A 13,235-nucleotide genomic window follows, 5' to 3' on the forward strand; every position below is an offset into this window, starting at 1 on the left:
CTATTGCGTAAACCTGAAATGAATGCGATTATGTAGGAACTGATGTTGTATAGAGACGAAACGATTAATCAATAAAGATATTAATAGTTAGTTTGCTCAGTTTATCCAGACTGCAGTTCACACACACATCAGAGTGGTGGTGTTTCGTCTACATGTAGTCCTTCAGCACCTGAACAGTCTGATCCCAGTGTGCCCTGAACGTACGCAGGGATTCATCACACCTGTATTTGTCTTGAGTCTAGGTTTCTCCATTTAATGCCGAGCATGAAGAAACTCTCCCGCTTCATACTCTGGTCTTATGCGATATGAAAAACACTTTCCAGGCAGTCCTCAGATCTGAAGTTCTTGTTAAACGATTGATTTGAGCTTTCATATTTATTAAAAATCTTCTAATCCAGCAAATATGAACACAATTACAGAAATTCTTACGTCAGCACACATTCTGTCAACATCTGTTAAGTCCCAACGATCTCTTTCAGGGCTGAGTTCAAGTCCGGGTACTTGTACTCAAATCCGGCCTCTTGAGTCCTCTTTGGGAGGACTTTCTGGCCCTGCATGAGCACCACGGCCCTCTCAGAGCCCATAACTGTGTTCATGACGAAGCCGGGCACGGGGAAGATGGTGGGCCTCCTCAGGACCCGGCCCAGTTCTTTAGTGAACTCGAGGTTGGTGTTCAGTGTCGGGGCGACCCCGTTGAAGACTTGCGGCGAAGGCGAGGGGGTGGCAGCAGGGGGCGCCAGGGCGTGGGCGATGATTCCTGCCAGGTCGGAGACGTGGATCCAGGGAAACGGCTGTCTTCCTGACCCCAGAGTGCCCCCGAGGCCGAGCCAGAAGGGGCGCAGCATTTGCTTCATGGCACCACCATCGCGGCCCAATACTGACCCTGGTGGAGAAAGTGAAGAATCAGTTTAAGATGGCACTGGGCAAGATTTAGTTCGGTAAAGTTAAGTTAAACTCTTTAATGAGTAGAACTACAATAAAGAGGCGTTACACCTACACTGACCACCCGTTACCCTGCAAGTCAATGTGTACTAAAATAAATGTCTGATTTAGAAGAAAGACGGAAAAGTATTATCACATTTTAAAAAACTAAGCATTAACCGTTTCTCTTTGTTATCGTCTTATGAGCAAAACATGACACAACTTCCTGATACTGCACTATACGTTTACTGGGCACTGGATTAACAGGATTTTCTAAGTGAAATATTGGCTTTTACGTACCAGACCTGATGACGACTTGTTTGGTGTTTTTTGTCACAGTCTCAGGAAGAAGTGCCGAGGCCTCCCACTCTTTCACAAGTTTGGAGAGAACGTCAAACGGGGTCCATTCACTGTCTTCTGTGTACTCTGCTGTCAGACTGTGCTTGTAACAAGCTGCGGGTCAAAAAGCAAACAATGAATGTCTATACTATCTGTGAGTTAGTCTGGTCTGAAGTTTAAATCTGAGGTTTTATCATTAGGCAGAGACTCACCTACTCCTGATACCAGGACGCGCTGAAACGTCATTTTATAGTTTAAAACAGTATGTTTTAAAAAAACACAAATGCCATTCAATCATCTTATTAAATACATCTATCTGTTAATATTTACTGACTAAAAAAAAAGTATGTGAGTTTAGTGAGTCAAGTGTTTTCATGTGAACGGGTGGATGACATGTTATTAAGTTAATAACAATTGTAAGCTGATGAGTTTAATTAATTTAAGTTGAACTCATACTCAAATCTTCACACACGCATTGATAAACTTTTGTCACATCTGGTTATTGGTTTCAAGGAAAGAAAGAAAAATTAGCTGCCAATATAGACCAAACAAAACAAACAAAAAACACACAATAGACGGTCGGAGGAACCGAACAATACAGTGAATAACGAACAACAATATAAATCAGCATTTAATAATACAACAGCATAAAAAAAAACTGCATGTTTGTTGATACATTTTAGTAAAAAAAACAACCTTTCATTTCAATAATGATATTTACTATACATGCATTAAAGAGAATATGCTGTTCATAACTTATGTAAACATGTGTTTTTATAATACTGGCTCTTGTTTAGCCTACTGCGTCAGACCCGGAAGTTGCCTGTCCCCCTACAGCAAACACGTGGTTTTGGTAAAGACATAAATTGAGCCCCAGCCTCATCAACAGTCTCTCTTCCTTGTTGCAGTGAAGGAGGTCGGACGTGCAGCTGCAGAGAGACAGAAACAGGAACCAACGCACGTGGAGCTTCTTTAACGGTGAATATTCACATTTAGTATCAGATTAGTTTGTTTATGTCACAGTTTATGTGTGCTCGTGGCTGTTTTGTCGCGGTTATTGCCGCACATATTGTCGTTGTTAGCACTGTGGCTTCATTAGCGCCAAACAGACCGCATGGTCTGTGTTAACGAGCCCAGTTACTCGACAAATAATGGCTCAAATTGATGCTATGTTTCGATTTAAATTACTTAATTACTATCGTAAGAAACATCCAGGTGTTTTTAAACGTTGGCATTTTTGTTGTCTACTTTTATATAACGTAAAAGCACTCTTGCAGTAGAACTACAGGTTATTATAAACTAATGAATTCGTTCACGTGTGCAACAGACAGGCCTTAATCTGACTTTAAACTACGTTTTAGGAGGCTTATCGTGCACTCAATTGCCAGTTATTAACTAATGTATAATTAAACAGTCCTGCAATAAATTGCAACTCCACGACTGTTAAGTGTAATGTTCGCAGGCATTTAAACGTGCTGCAGAGGTATTACAGTATTTTCTTTCATCTGCATCTCTGAGCAGAACCACCTTTTTGAAAGATGCCACATTTCTACTTATAATAAATCTACTTTAAACTGTTCTGCATTACACCATCAAACCTTAATGATGAGTTGCATGTGAGTCCGTGTTTCAGCTGAAACTCATGATTATTCTTTCACTGCGCTGATGGGTTTGGCAGAACAAATACTAGTGAGGATGCTCACTGTCTTTCAAGATGAGACTTAACATCTATTTTTTTTTTTTTTTTTTTTAGGATATAAGAGCCTGGACCGGATGCCTTGTGATAAGGTCAGTGTCTGTCTTTTGATTGATTGTGCACATTAGTACCACTCATGATTGTACATATTGTAAGTTTATTAGGTCAAATGAATGCAGTCTATTACTAAAGCACTGCATTCAAACTTGAGGTCTATAGTTTATGAATTGAAGGCCTTGTTCAGAGGCCACGCCCAGGGCTGCTTTATTTATATAAAACAGCTTTTGAGACTTGACATACTATTCCTATTGGTTTTCAACAGATTAATCTCTGTACGGCTGCTCTGGTCTTTGTTAATGGATTAAAAAGTCTGGATGACATCACTTTCTGAACACTATAATCATTAAATCAACACGTTTGTTAATTTGCCTTTTTTGTGTTTACAGGTAAAGGGAACGCTGCATGAACACAAAGCAGGATTGCCACTTTCTGGAATTTTGAAGTTTATTTTTAAGGCGTTCAAGTAATGTTTTGCGGCCTCAAATAATGGCATGTCTTTATCATAATCTAGTCTTGTGACACTGTATGTAAGAACACTGAAATTCACTAAATAAAGCTGAATGACTTAACTTGTGTATGTCTATTTGCATTGCCGGTCATGTCGAGCTTGTAGAATATGCGAGAGTTCATCAGTAGTTTACTACTCAGTGGCTCACAGTGAGTTGTGAAGGGGGGGGGGGGGGGGGGCTGCAGAAACAATTGTATAAACTCTTTATGCAGGTAACATTTTAATATGACTCATTAAAGAAATTGCTTCTTTCTACACTGCAGCAGAGATCCACAACATGTGTAACATGGTAACTCATTACAGATTAAGGTTAAAAAAAAAAAATAAGAATTTACAGACTTGACCGACTATACAATGGATTGGAGACGTGAACAACGGTTTTCTTAGATTGTGCCCAATCCAAAGAACTGGGTTCAGTTTGTGTAGCATTTATAAAAGGCTTTTTAAACAAGTTGAGGCTGCAGCAGAGTCCAGCTCAGACATGTCAAAAATATTCTCTACCGGTCAAAGTATTGCAAGCGTAAACTAGTTTACAGATTATGTTCAAACGTATCTATTCGGGGTGTTTATGATTCGATACATATTTGTAATGAAAAGAAGTTGCTGAGTTGTCTTGTTAGACATCACATATTTATAACTTGTGCTGTGAAAAAAAAACACTAGTGGCTCCCAAGTACACTTTGTACTGTAGTTATTTGGTTTTCCTAGAAGTGAACTGAAACTACAATGTAAAAGTATTTACAGTTCTAATTTAACGGACGGGTACAAACTTAATTTCAGTCAAACTTGTTTCAACACAATCTACAAAACAAAACACTGCTTTCATTTGTGCATAAAGTTCATTCAACGCTCATCTCTCATTTTTTAAAACTACTTCCTGCTCCTGAGTCGTTCACAGAGTCGACAGCACTGAGTCCCACAGTGTCTTTACTCTTTTTGGTTCCAGTTTGGTCCACCGACGTGCCCTCAAAGAGCCGAGCCATGAAGGCGAAGCCATTCTGCTTGATGTAGGACTTCCCAGCGAAGGTGTAGAGGACGGGGTTGGCACAGCTGCTGATGAAGGCAAAAGCCGAAGTCACGGCCCGACTGGATTTAGTGATTTTATCCAATCTGCAGAAAAACATTTCACACCACAACTAAAACACACTATCTTCAGGGGAAATGAAATTGGAGTTTGGTGAAAGCCTGATTTAAAGATCTTGCTCTCAAATTAACTGAATTATGAAATATATATTTATCAACGGATGGATTACTGAACAAGCCCAATCTGCAAAATGTCCCTGACATAAACCGATGAGAGACTCTAAACTACTAAAAAATCACTACACAGATTGACCACAAATTCACTTTAAACTATAAGGAGACACAAAATCCCTACAAAGTGACAACAAAGAGACACTAAACAACTGTGAAGAGGCACGAAATGTCCTCAAAGAGACACAAAGCGACGGAGACACACTGATTTCCAAGAGTCACAAAATGACGAGACAGACTGTCAATATCAGCTGTAAATGAATCATAGAATAGAGTTATCAATCCAATGTTATTCTTAATTTTTGTCTGAATTTGTAGCTGGCTATATGTCACCTCTTGCAAAGAAAATCTTTTGTTACTCACACTTTTCTTGTGGGTGAACCCGTCTCGCACCACTCAGCTGCCACCTTGGACCAAAACATACTCAGTGGTCATTCAAAAGATCAGAGCATTGATCCAAAATCAGAAATATAAATCATGTGATGAGTGATACCGTGAACGCGCCCTCACACACCTGCATCATGTTGATAACATGGTACGGCAGCCAGAAAAGGCCAAACATCACCACGATAGCCAGGATGAGTTTCTCGCTGCGGACCTTTCGCTGGAACTTGGTCCTCCTCAGGCGTCTCAGGATGAGGACGTAGCACGTTATGATGATGGCATAGGGGAGAATGAATCCCATCACCGTCTCAACGGCATACTGAAACATCACCTGCAGACAGGAGGATACAAAACATACTCATTGAAATGATTGCATGTGTTTCTGTACTGAAAATATCAAAACAAGGCAGAGCAATAAAAATATACTGAAGCTGAATCTGTTCATTCACAAGACAAAGATAAACCTTACAAGAGTAAATCAGTATATGTATTATTTTTATGTCTTTCTGAAGGATTTTTTTTTGTGTAAAAATTAGTAAAATCCTTGTCTCAGGGTTGGATTTAAGACACTACTTCTACAATATGCCAACTTTAAATTAAATTTTAAATCATACATTTTCACCTCTGTTGGGGATATTATACTTTATTATTTTGATGTAAATTTCTTGTAGGTGTTACAGAAGCGTACTAGTGCAACGGCGGAAAAAAGAAAAATGGATCAATATGTTATTCTATCTTGTTATAACGCAAAACATAAGCTGTTATAACATGAAAATATTTTGAAATCACATGCAAATTATGCAAAAAACTCTTAAACTAATGTATACTGATCTTTGTTTTCTGTTGATGATGTGGCAGCAATGCGCTGTCGGAAGTTAAATGCCTAGCTAGATGTGTGTGTGTGCTTTATACTTCTGTACAATGCTATGTGTGTGTCAAGTGACGCCAAATCTCAACATAACTTTATTTTATTGTGTTAATTATGGAAGCCCATTCCCGCCAGCAAAAAAAGAGAAAAGGTTGTTTTTGTTTTTTAGTTACCTTTTCTTTTTTTTTGCTTTCGGGAATGGGCTTCCATAGGTTAATGGCAGTAAAGTAAAATATATACATTTTCAGTTATTTGTATGTGTTTGTGTTTATTAATCAATTCCAGCTTTTAAAAACCTCACTGCACACTACCTGCTGCAGCGAACAACAGACGGACAGATTTAAAGACGAGCTGGTGAACACAGTGGAGCATTTAGCAGCTAAAGAGATGAAAACAGAGCTAAAAATGAATATTAGACTTTGACCAAACGACAAATCAATGAGTCAAGAAAATAATCAGATAAAAAACGGATAATGAAAATAATCGTTATTGCAGCCCCAGTCTACTTACATGTCGAGTCAGTGTGTGATTAGGCGTGCACACCAGTCTTAATTTATTATTCTCGTCTGTGTCCTCTCTGACGTCCCGAAACACCAGTGAGGGGATAGAAATGACCATCACCAACACCCACGTTCCTGCGATCACCCTCCTCACGATCTTCTCGGTGATCCGGGAGGACATTGTTCTCGGCAACACCACAGCCACGCACCTGTGCACGCTCATCAGTGTGATCAGAAAGATGGAGGCGTACATGTTGGTGTTGCACAGGTAGAACAAGACTTTGCACATGGCGTCACCAAAGACCCACGTCTGCATGGCCAGGTAGATAATGAAGAAGATGGTGAGGGCCATGAGGCAGCCGTCGGCACACGCCAGGTTGAGGATGAGGAGGGTGGTGACCGAGCGTCGTCGGATGCGAGCCAGGATGCTCCAGACGATGAAGAGGTTGCCAGGGACGCCCAGGAGGAAGACCAAGCTGAGGATGAGGGTACCCACGGCCGTGGAGAAGTCATTGCTCACGACGCTGTTACTTTCGGTGATTTTTGAGCCGCTGTCATTGGAAGCAATGACGGAATGATTGGAGTTGTTCATGCTGGAAGGAGATGCGGACGAGAGACAAAGTTAGAACCGAAATAAGCAGCCCGGGGCATCAAATACCAACGCTTTGTTTGATGCCGACGCACGAGGAGCCCTTTAGCATCTGCATGAGACTCACCAGGCTTTCAAGTAACAGCACCGAGACTCTCAGAGAAAACTCTCCGTGAGCGTGATGATACATGCCAGGTGGCAGGAGAGGTGTTTAGGTCTAACAAACACAGGACTTTCAACCAGACAACAGTTGTTCGTGTCCCAAAGTTAGTTAATCATCGATGTTTGTGACGTGTTTTCATACTTATGTGACATTGTTTATTTCGCGTAAGTAGTTATTTTAAGTCGTACCATGATGTATTTTCCTAAATCTAACTAAATGGTTTGGTTACCTAAACCCAAGCAAGTGCTTTAGTTTGAATTAACAACATTAACCACGTGTTTACTGCGACTGGACGACCCAGTGTGTTAGAAAGTGACGCCACGGTGTCTCGATTCTATCTGGAATGAGAACATTTTGAAGCGGTAAAGGTCCAGTGTGTCGTAACAAAACAGAACAATTCCTATTTTCAGGTGAATATAAACTAAACAAAAATAATTATTAATAGAATTCTACTTATTTGTTGATCCCCTAAATGTATACACACTGGACGTTTAAAGTATCGGAAGCGGGCTGAGAGTGTTTATATTACACAGGGTTGTGTGTAATGATTGATGCATGTTTTAATTCAATATTTATTATATTTGAACTTGTATTTGTATTCATTGCATTATCAGTACTAGGGTCTAGTGTCTATCCATGAAGCTATCTCTGCAACTGGACTTTATCAGTGTATGAAACAAGACTTTATTCACTCTGTTCATCACTGCTTGACTCGCCCAGGACAGACAGGAGTGGAAGACTTGTGTTGCTGCCCTACATGCCAAGAGGCATAAAGGGAAATGATGATCATCACTGCTGAGTATTCAGTGTCACTGGAGCAGAGATAGAGATCTTTGCTGGTTCTCATAAGTTCATCAGCCCACTTTTCTGCTAACCTTGGATGTTTTTCTTTGGTAGCAGATGCAGACCTTCCTTCAACACTGATCAGATCTCTTATGCTGCACACTTATTATTATTATCAAAAGTCAATCAGCAGATGTTTTTATGAAATTTTCTTATTGGCTTCAAAGGCGTTTTTAACAGCTTTTGATAAAACCGTCTTCACATGATATGTCTACACGGTTACAGGAACATGCGGTGAAACAAGAACTTCCTCTTCATAGAGACATTTTCAAACTGTGAACAATGAAAATCAATCGTAAAAGAGGAAAGAGAGGCGACAGGAATTCCATTAACTAAATACTGTGTTGGTGATTTTAATCTTTCACTTAACACTTTATTCAGATTAGCTGAAGACCCGATTGTTGGATTTCTGAGAACACCTACTTGTCTAAGACGAAGATAGTGATGGTCTGGAGAATACAATCTGCCATTATTGAAGATAAACATTACAAAATACTGTTCACCAAATGTACACGAGCTGTTTCCATAACTAGAGGATGGCTTCCACCCTGACGCAGCCTCTAAAATATTCACATTAGATCCTGTGGCCGACAGATCAAACTCAGAGGCAGCATGCTAAAACACGCCGAACATTACCGCGTCATAGGAGAGCAGTATTTCGACACACTCTCAAATTTGTTTTGTTGTCTTGAATCTTTCTTTCTCACTGTCCTGTAGCGGAAACTAGTAACCTGCAGTGCAGAAGTCACAGAGGGTTGACCTTTAGGGAAAAACACTTATGGTGTGTCTCTGACCAACCCTGACTATTATTATACACTAATATGCGGAACATGAGTGATGTAGAGAAAGGATTGATAAGATCGCCGCAAAATTACATTTACCTTCTGAGAACAGCCCTTATTTCCTGATTAAGTCTTAGTTTCCTTGCTCTGGTCCCACTAAAGCAAACTGTTTATTTTCCCCTGATGGCCATAAACAACAGTGATGAGTAAACACTTAAAAGCTCTTACATCACTAGAGTAAAATGCTACGGAAAGCCACGTCTGAACAACAGATTGATGCTGTCAGATGAAATCTGTTTTTCAAGTTTTTAATAAAGCAAGGCGACATAAAGCCGTTCCAGCCCCCAGATGAACATGCTATCTATCAGTTCAGGTAAGAAACACAAACATCTGCAAATTATAACCTGATGTTGCAGTAAACATATGACGTAATGTACTGTTGTAATGGATAAACGAATAAAACTGATGCAATTTACTGAAAAAAAGACAAGCTGAGGAAAGAACTGTGAAAGTCTGCAAGAGAATCCGTCAAATGGGAGAAAACACACAGCAAATATATGTTTTCTGACAATTTCAAGGAACTATTTGGGTTCTAAAACAACTAAAACAAAACCTGAGGAACTTTTGAAAGAATCTGAAAATGACCACAACACTGTCATTGACTTTGCGAACTCTGGGAACTTTTTTTTTGTCAATAAAGAAACAGCCATGGCTTATCTTGCTGTCCAACGTTTTACAACAATGATTCATAGGTTTGTAATAAATCTGCAATATGCAAATAATCAAGCCAAGAAAAGTAAATTATTATTTTAAGAAGCAGATGTTGGAAAAATCTTACAGAGAGAGAATGAATGAAAATCAAGTTTTCTAGTGAACGTTCAAGAGTGACTGACCTTCCCAGGACTTGATCTCTCTCTGTGATAAATGTCCAATTCAATTATCCCACTGCTGCTCTCCGATCTGTCCGACAGCGGTTCCCTCTTATGACGGTCACTGTGAGCTCGGTTCATAATAAACTGAATCACATCCTGCCCCACAGGCTGCAACATGCTGTGGTTAGAGAGAGAGGGAGGCAGAGAGGTGTGTCCTTCCCTAAAACTCTCACTCTCCCTCCCTCTATCTTCACTGCTGTATCATCTCCATATATGATTATGATCCCGTGGAATGCATCCATGCTACAACATTGTATGCATTCAGGGATTCGTTTTTTAAGTAAAGAAACGTGCATTCTTTTTGGAAGCATGTCCCAATGTCTCGTATCAAAATGCATATTTGGGTATCTTGCGGCACTTTTCACTCTGTGAGTCAAGTGTTGCATAATCTGAAGTAATTGGTGAGTCAAACTCTTGCACAAGCTCATCATTCCATGGATGCATGGGCACACAAGCGGAAACATGCAACATAGCACACACACACACACACACACACACACACACACACACACACACACACACACACACATTTCCAACTAGTTCACACACGTTTCTGACACTGGCAGGAATGCTGGAGAAGCTTTGCTGAACATGCATGCCCTTGTTCAGTGACGTCATGGCTCACATGAATGCAGTTTCAGCACGCTTATACACAGTGGAGACGGATGACTTGAACTGAAAGTTAACTGTCAGTCGCTGTGGGCAGCTGAAAATGAGAAGCTGAAGCCAGAATCAACTAAGTGTTGTTGAGACTGTTTGTAATATTCAGAATAAACTCCAAATGCTTTATCACTTTGAAATCCTGACTATTTCTTTTATCGTTCATCATCCTCTATTTCTACTTTGATGCCACTAAAAGTATTGAAATTATTATTTATTTATTAATCACAACAGATATTGCAAGGCAAAATATGGAAAGTTCTTCTTCAGGCGCTTCAAGCAAAAATAATGTTGCGCTATTTTGGTGCCATAGCATGTCTTCTTTCAGGCTAGTGGAAAGAAATCATCCAAAGTACACATTTAGAGGTTTTTTTTACTACTTTGTCTGTTTACGTCTGTAGGGTTCTCCTAATTCCCCAAAGGTTATAGATAATGCCTCACTTGCATATTTAAACATAACATTTCAGAAAACTTCTAATAAAACAATAAGTTGTCTTCATAAGTAATCAATTGGGGGAAATGTCATGGTGATATCTAGATGTTCTTATACCCTATATTCACCTGTAGTGTCCTCAAAATGAATGGAATTTTACAATAAATATCTTTAAAGGATGTTTTCTCAAAATGTGTTTTTTTCTCAGATTCTCAGTCTTTCTCACACACCAAACGTTTCATTCTCAGGGGTTTATTCATATATCATTCATAGCCTGATTTACACAACATTTTATTCCCAACAACATGGTGGAAATGGTTATGTATTGCTGCTGAATGTATTGTCTGATTTATTGAGTAATAAAAAGAGATATCCAAAATATTCCCAGGTGTCTCCCCTAAAAGTTTCTTATTGATTTACGAAATATAAATTGATCGATCCCACTCAAATGTAAATGGAAAGCTTAGTAAAACATTCTACAGAAACTTAGACATGCTCACAGTGACCATGCAAACATGCTGATGTGTAGCAGGTATTATTTTACCATGTTCATCTTACTTTAGCACATTAGCATGCTAACATTAAATACTGTAGCACTAAACACCCCTGAGGCAGAAAGAGAGTTTTGCAGGTATAAATGAAAATTCTAACCTGTTGATAGTGACAGACTAAAACGTGATTAATAACCAAAGTCATTAGGATTCGTCCTCTGGGTACCATGAATATGAATACAACATTTTGCAGCACAGTAGCTGAGATATTTCAGTCTGAACCAAAGGGGTGAACCGACAGACTGACTGAGTGTGGCTGAAAGAGCAGCTTTGTCGTGGACATGTTGCAAGTTGACATATTCAACACTTTATTTTATAGTTATAGAGATTATGCGGCAAATTAAGTGGTTGGAAATGTAATCATTTAAAAAAAGGATACATTTTTTTATAGTGTATGTTTGGCAAAATTAAGAATTGGTAGCAGTGGGGGTCAGTCTGCTCATGCATGTAATGTAAACAAACATGTATGAAGCTTTTTTTACTTTGACAAACAAAGTACATGTAATGTGTTACAGAATGTACCAGGAGGGATGAAAAACCTCTGGTGATATTGATTTGAACAGCCATTAACATTTCCCTTTTCATCGTAGTATTTTTTTAAACAATGTTACAAGTTTTATTTCTCTTTATAGGGAACTTATATTTTAACATATATGTCAAAAATACAATTCATATGCTTAAAGGAAAAACAACAATGGAGTACTAATGTTTAAATCTGTGCTTTCCTGCATCAGCTTGTCTACAGTATTTAAATACATTGTAATTATATATTCAACTGCAAACAAATGTACTTCAGTTAAATCCATTGTGTCATTCGGCCAATAAATGATCTTGAGTTCCTCTCTGACTCAGAACATCAGTACCTCAGAGTACAAGTTGCAAAACATATTTCAGTGATCACAAAAATCCGTGTCCTCGGGCTGTGAAAGCAAACTGTTGAGGAAAGTTACAGAAAAACTGTTTCGTCTTTCACCACATGATGGCAACACGTCAACAGAAATCACCTCCTCCCTTTTCTCCTTTCCTCCCATAAAGTTGACACTCAGCAGTTCCTCCTGTGTGCTGCACTCATCCATCTCATTGCAGAGGTCCTTCAAACAATTTACTAGCCATTCAACTCCAGTTATACATAGAGATCCCATTTTCAATGGGATCTCTATGGAGAATATTTTTAAATCCTCTTAAACTTCTTCAACTTTCAAATCCTTCAACTTCCTCATACTTTCAGCTACAGACACCATTTCAACTTTACAATGTTGAGAAAACCCTTAACTATTGCCACATGATTCAGCTTTTTGATATATTTTAAACTTTTTGAACTGCAGCAATTTAACTTTTATGATTTTTCAGCCCTTTTCTGACTTTATAATGGGTGTGTATTGCGCAGCTTAGAGTTCGTGACGTCACCGCTAGAGTGAAGAGCAGCTTGAGATTCTTGTGAAAAAAACATTTGTGTTTTGCCACTGTGTCCACAATCTTCACTCTTCATGCATAATTTCTGGATGTAGAAGTAGCTAATATTGTCCTTGTCGTAGAACAAATTACTGTAGAATCCCACAGATTTCCACATTTGACACAGAAGCCGTTAATTGAGAGGAAAACCAACTTTCTGCTCCATAGAGACCAATGTTAAATTTTGCTTCGAAAACATCTTCCACAGAACACGGTACTCCATTTCTAGATCGCCAGTTAAGCCACATTTTTTACACGACAGACACAATTTTTACAAGATCTGTTTCTCAAGTCATCCTT

General features: G+C 39.1%; 2 protein-coding genes and 1 long non-coding RNA gene across 5 annotated transcripts; 1 reads left to right on the forward strand and 2 right to left on the reverse strand.

Moving 5' to 3' along the window:
• Positions 1-455: 455 nt before the first annotated feature.
• sdr39u1 (short chain dehydrogenase/reductase family 39U, member 1) lies at positions 456-1,506 on the reverse strand (the record flags this gene model as incomplete). Its single annotated transcript, XM_079285826.1, has 3 exons — positions 456-883; positions 1,222-1,374; positions 1,473-1,506. 3 exons carry the CDS (start codon positions 1,504-1,506, stop codon positions 456-458), a joined length of 615 nt encoding a protein of 204 aa, XP_079141952.1.
• Positions 1,507-2,163: 657 nt separating this feature from the next.
• LOC306789026 lies at positions 2,164-3,579 on the forward strand. The gene is made up of 3 exons (XR_013772635.1): positions 2,164-2,238; positions 3,014-3,048; positions 3,403-3,579. It is a non-coding gene; the product is annotated as an uncharacterized lncRNA (long non-coding RNA).
• A 160-nt stretch (positions 3,580-3,739) lies between these two features.
• Positions 3,740-9,911, reverse strand: ltb4r2b (leukotriene B4 receptor 2b). 3 transcript variants are annotated; one of them, XM_079284782.1, is made up of 5 exons: positions 9,801-9,911; positions 6,541-7,123; positions 5,293-5,493; positions 5,142-5,185; positions 3,740-4,574 (listed from the first exon to the last, which is right to left on the reverse strand). In XM_079284782.1, exons 2-5 carry the CDS (start codon positions 7,120-7,122, stop codon positions 4,382-4,384), a joined length of 1,020 nt encoding a protein of 339 aa, XP_079140908.1. In that variant the 5' UTR covers position 7,123; positions 9,801-9,911; the 3' UTR covers positions 3,740-4,381. The 3 variants fall into 3 exon arrangements, with proteins under 3 accessions (XP_079140908.1, XP_079140907.1, XP_079140906.1); XM_079284781.1 differs by having other exon boundaries at positions 3,740-4,577; XM_079284780.1 differs by having other exon boundaries at positions 3,740-4,634.
• Positions 9,912-13,235: the final 3,324 nt, after the last annotated feature.

The sequence above is a fragment of the Melanostigma gelatinosum genome, assembly GCF_949748355.1.
Source record: "Melanostigma gelatinosum genome assembly, chromosome: 15".
NCBI lineage: Eukaryota > Metazoa > Chordata > Actinopteri > Perciformes > Zoarcidae > Melanostigma > Melanostigma gelatinosum.

What these genes read in the sequence shown, in the direction of transcription:
- ltb4r2b (XM_079284780.1), bottom strand. Translation starts at nt 7,122, where the DNA reads ATGAACAACTCCAATCATTCCGTCATTGCTTCCAATGACAGCGGCTCA. An exon ending in ATCACACACTGACTCGACAT is followed by an intron (nt 5,494 to 6,540) that starts GTAAGTAGACTG and finishes TCCTGTCTGCAG; the next exon opens with GTGATGTTTCAGTATGCCGT. An exon ending in ATGTTATCAACATGATGCAG is followed by an intron (nt 5,186 to 5,292) that starts GTGTGTGAGGGC and finishes TTTTGGTCCAAG; the next exon opens with GTGGCAGCTGAGTGGTGCGA.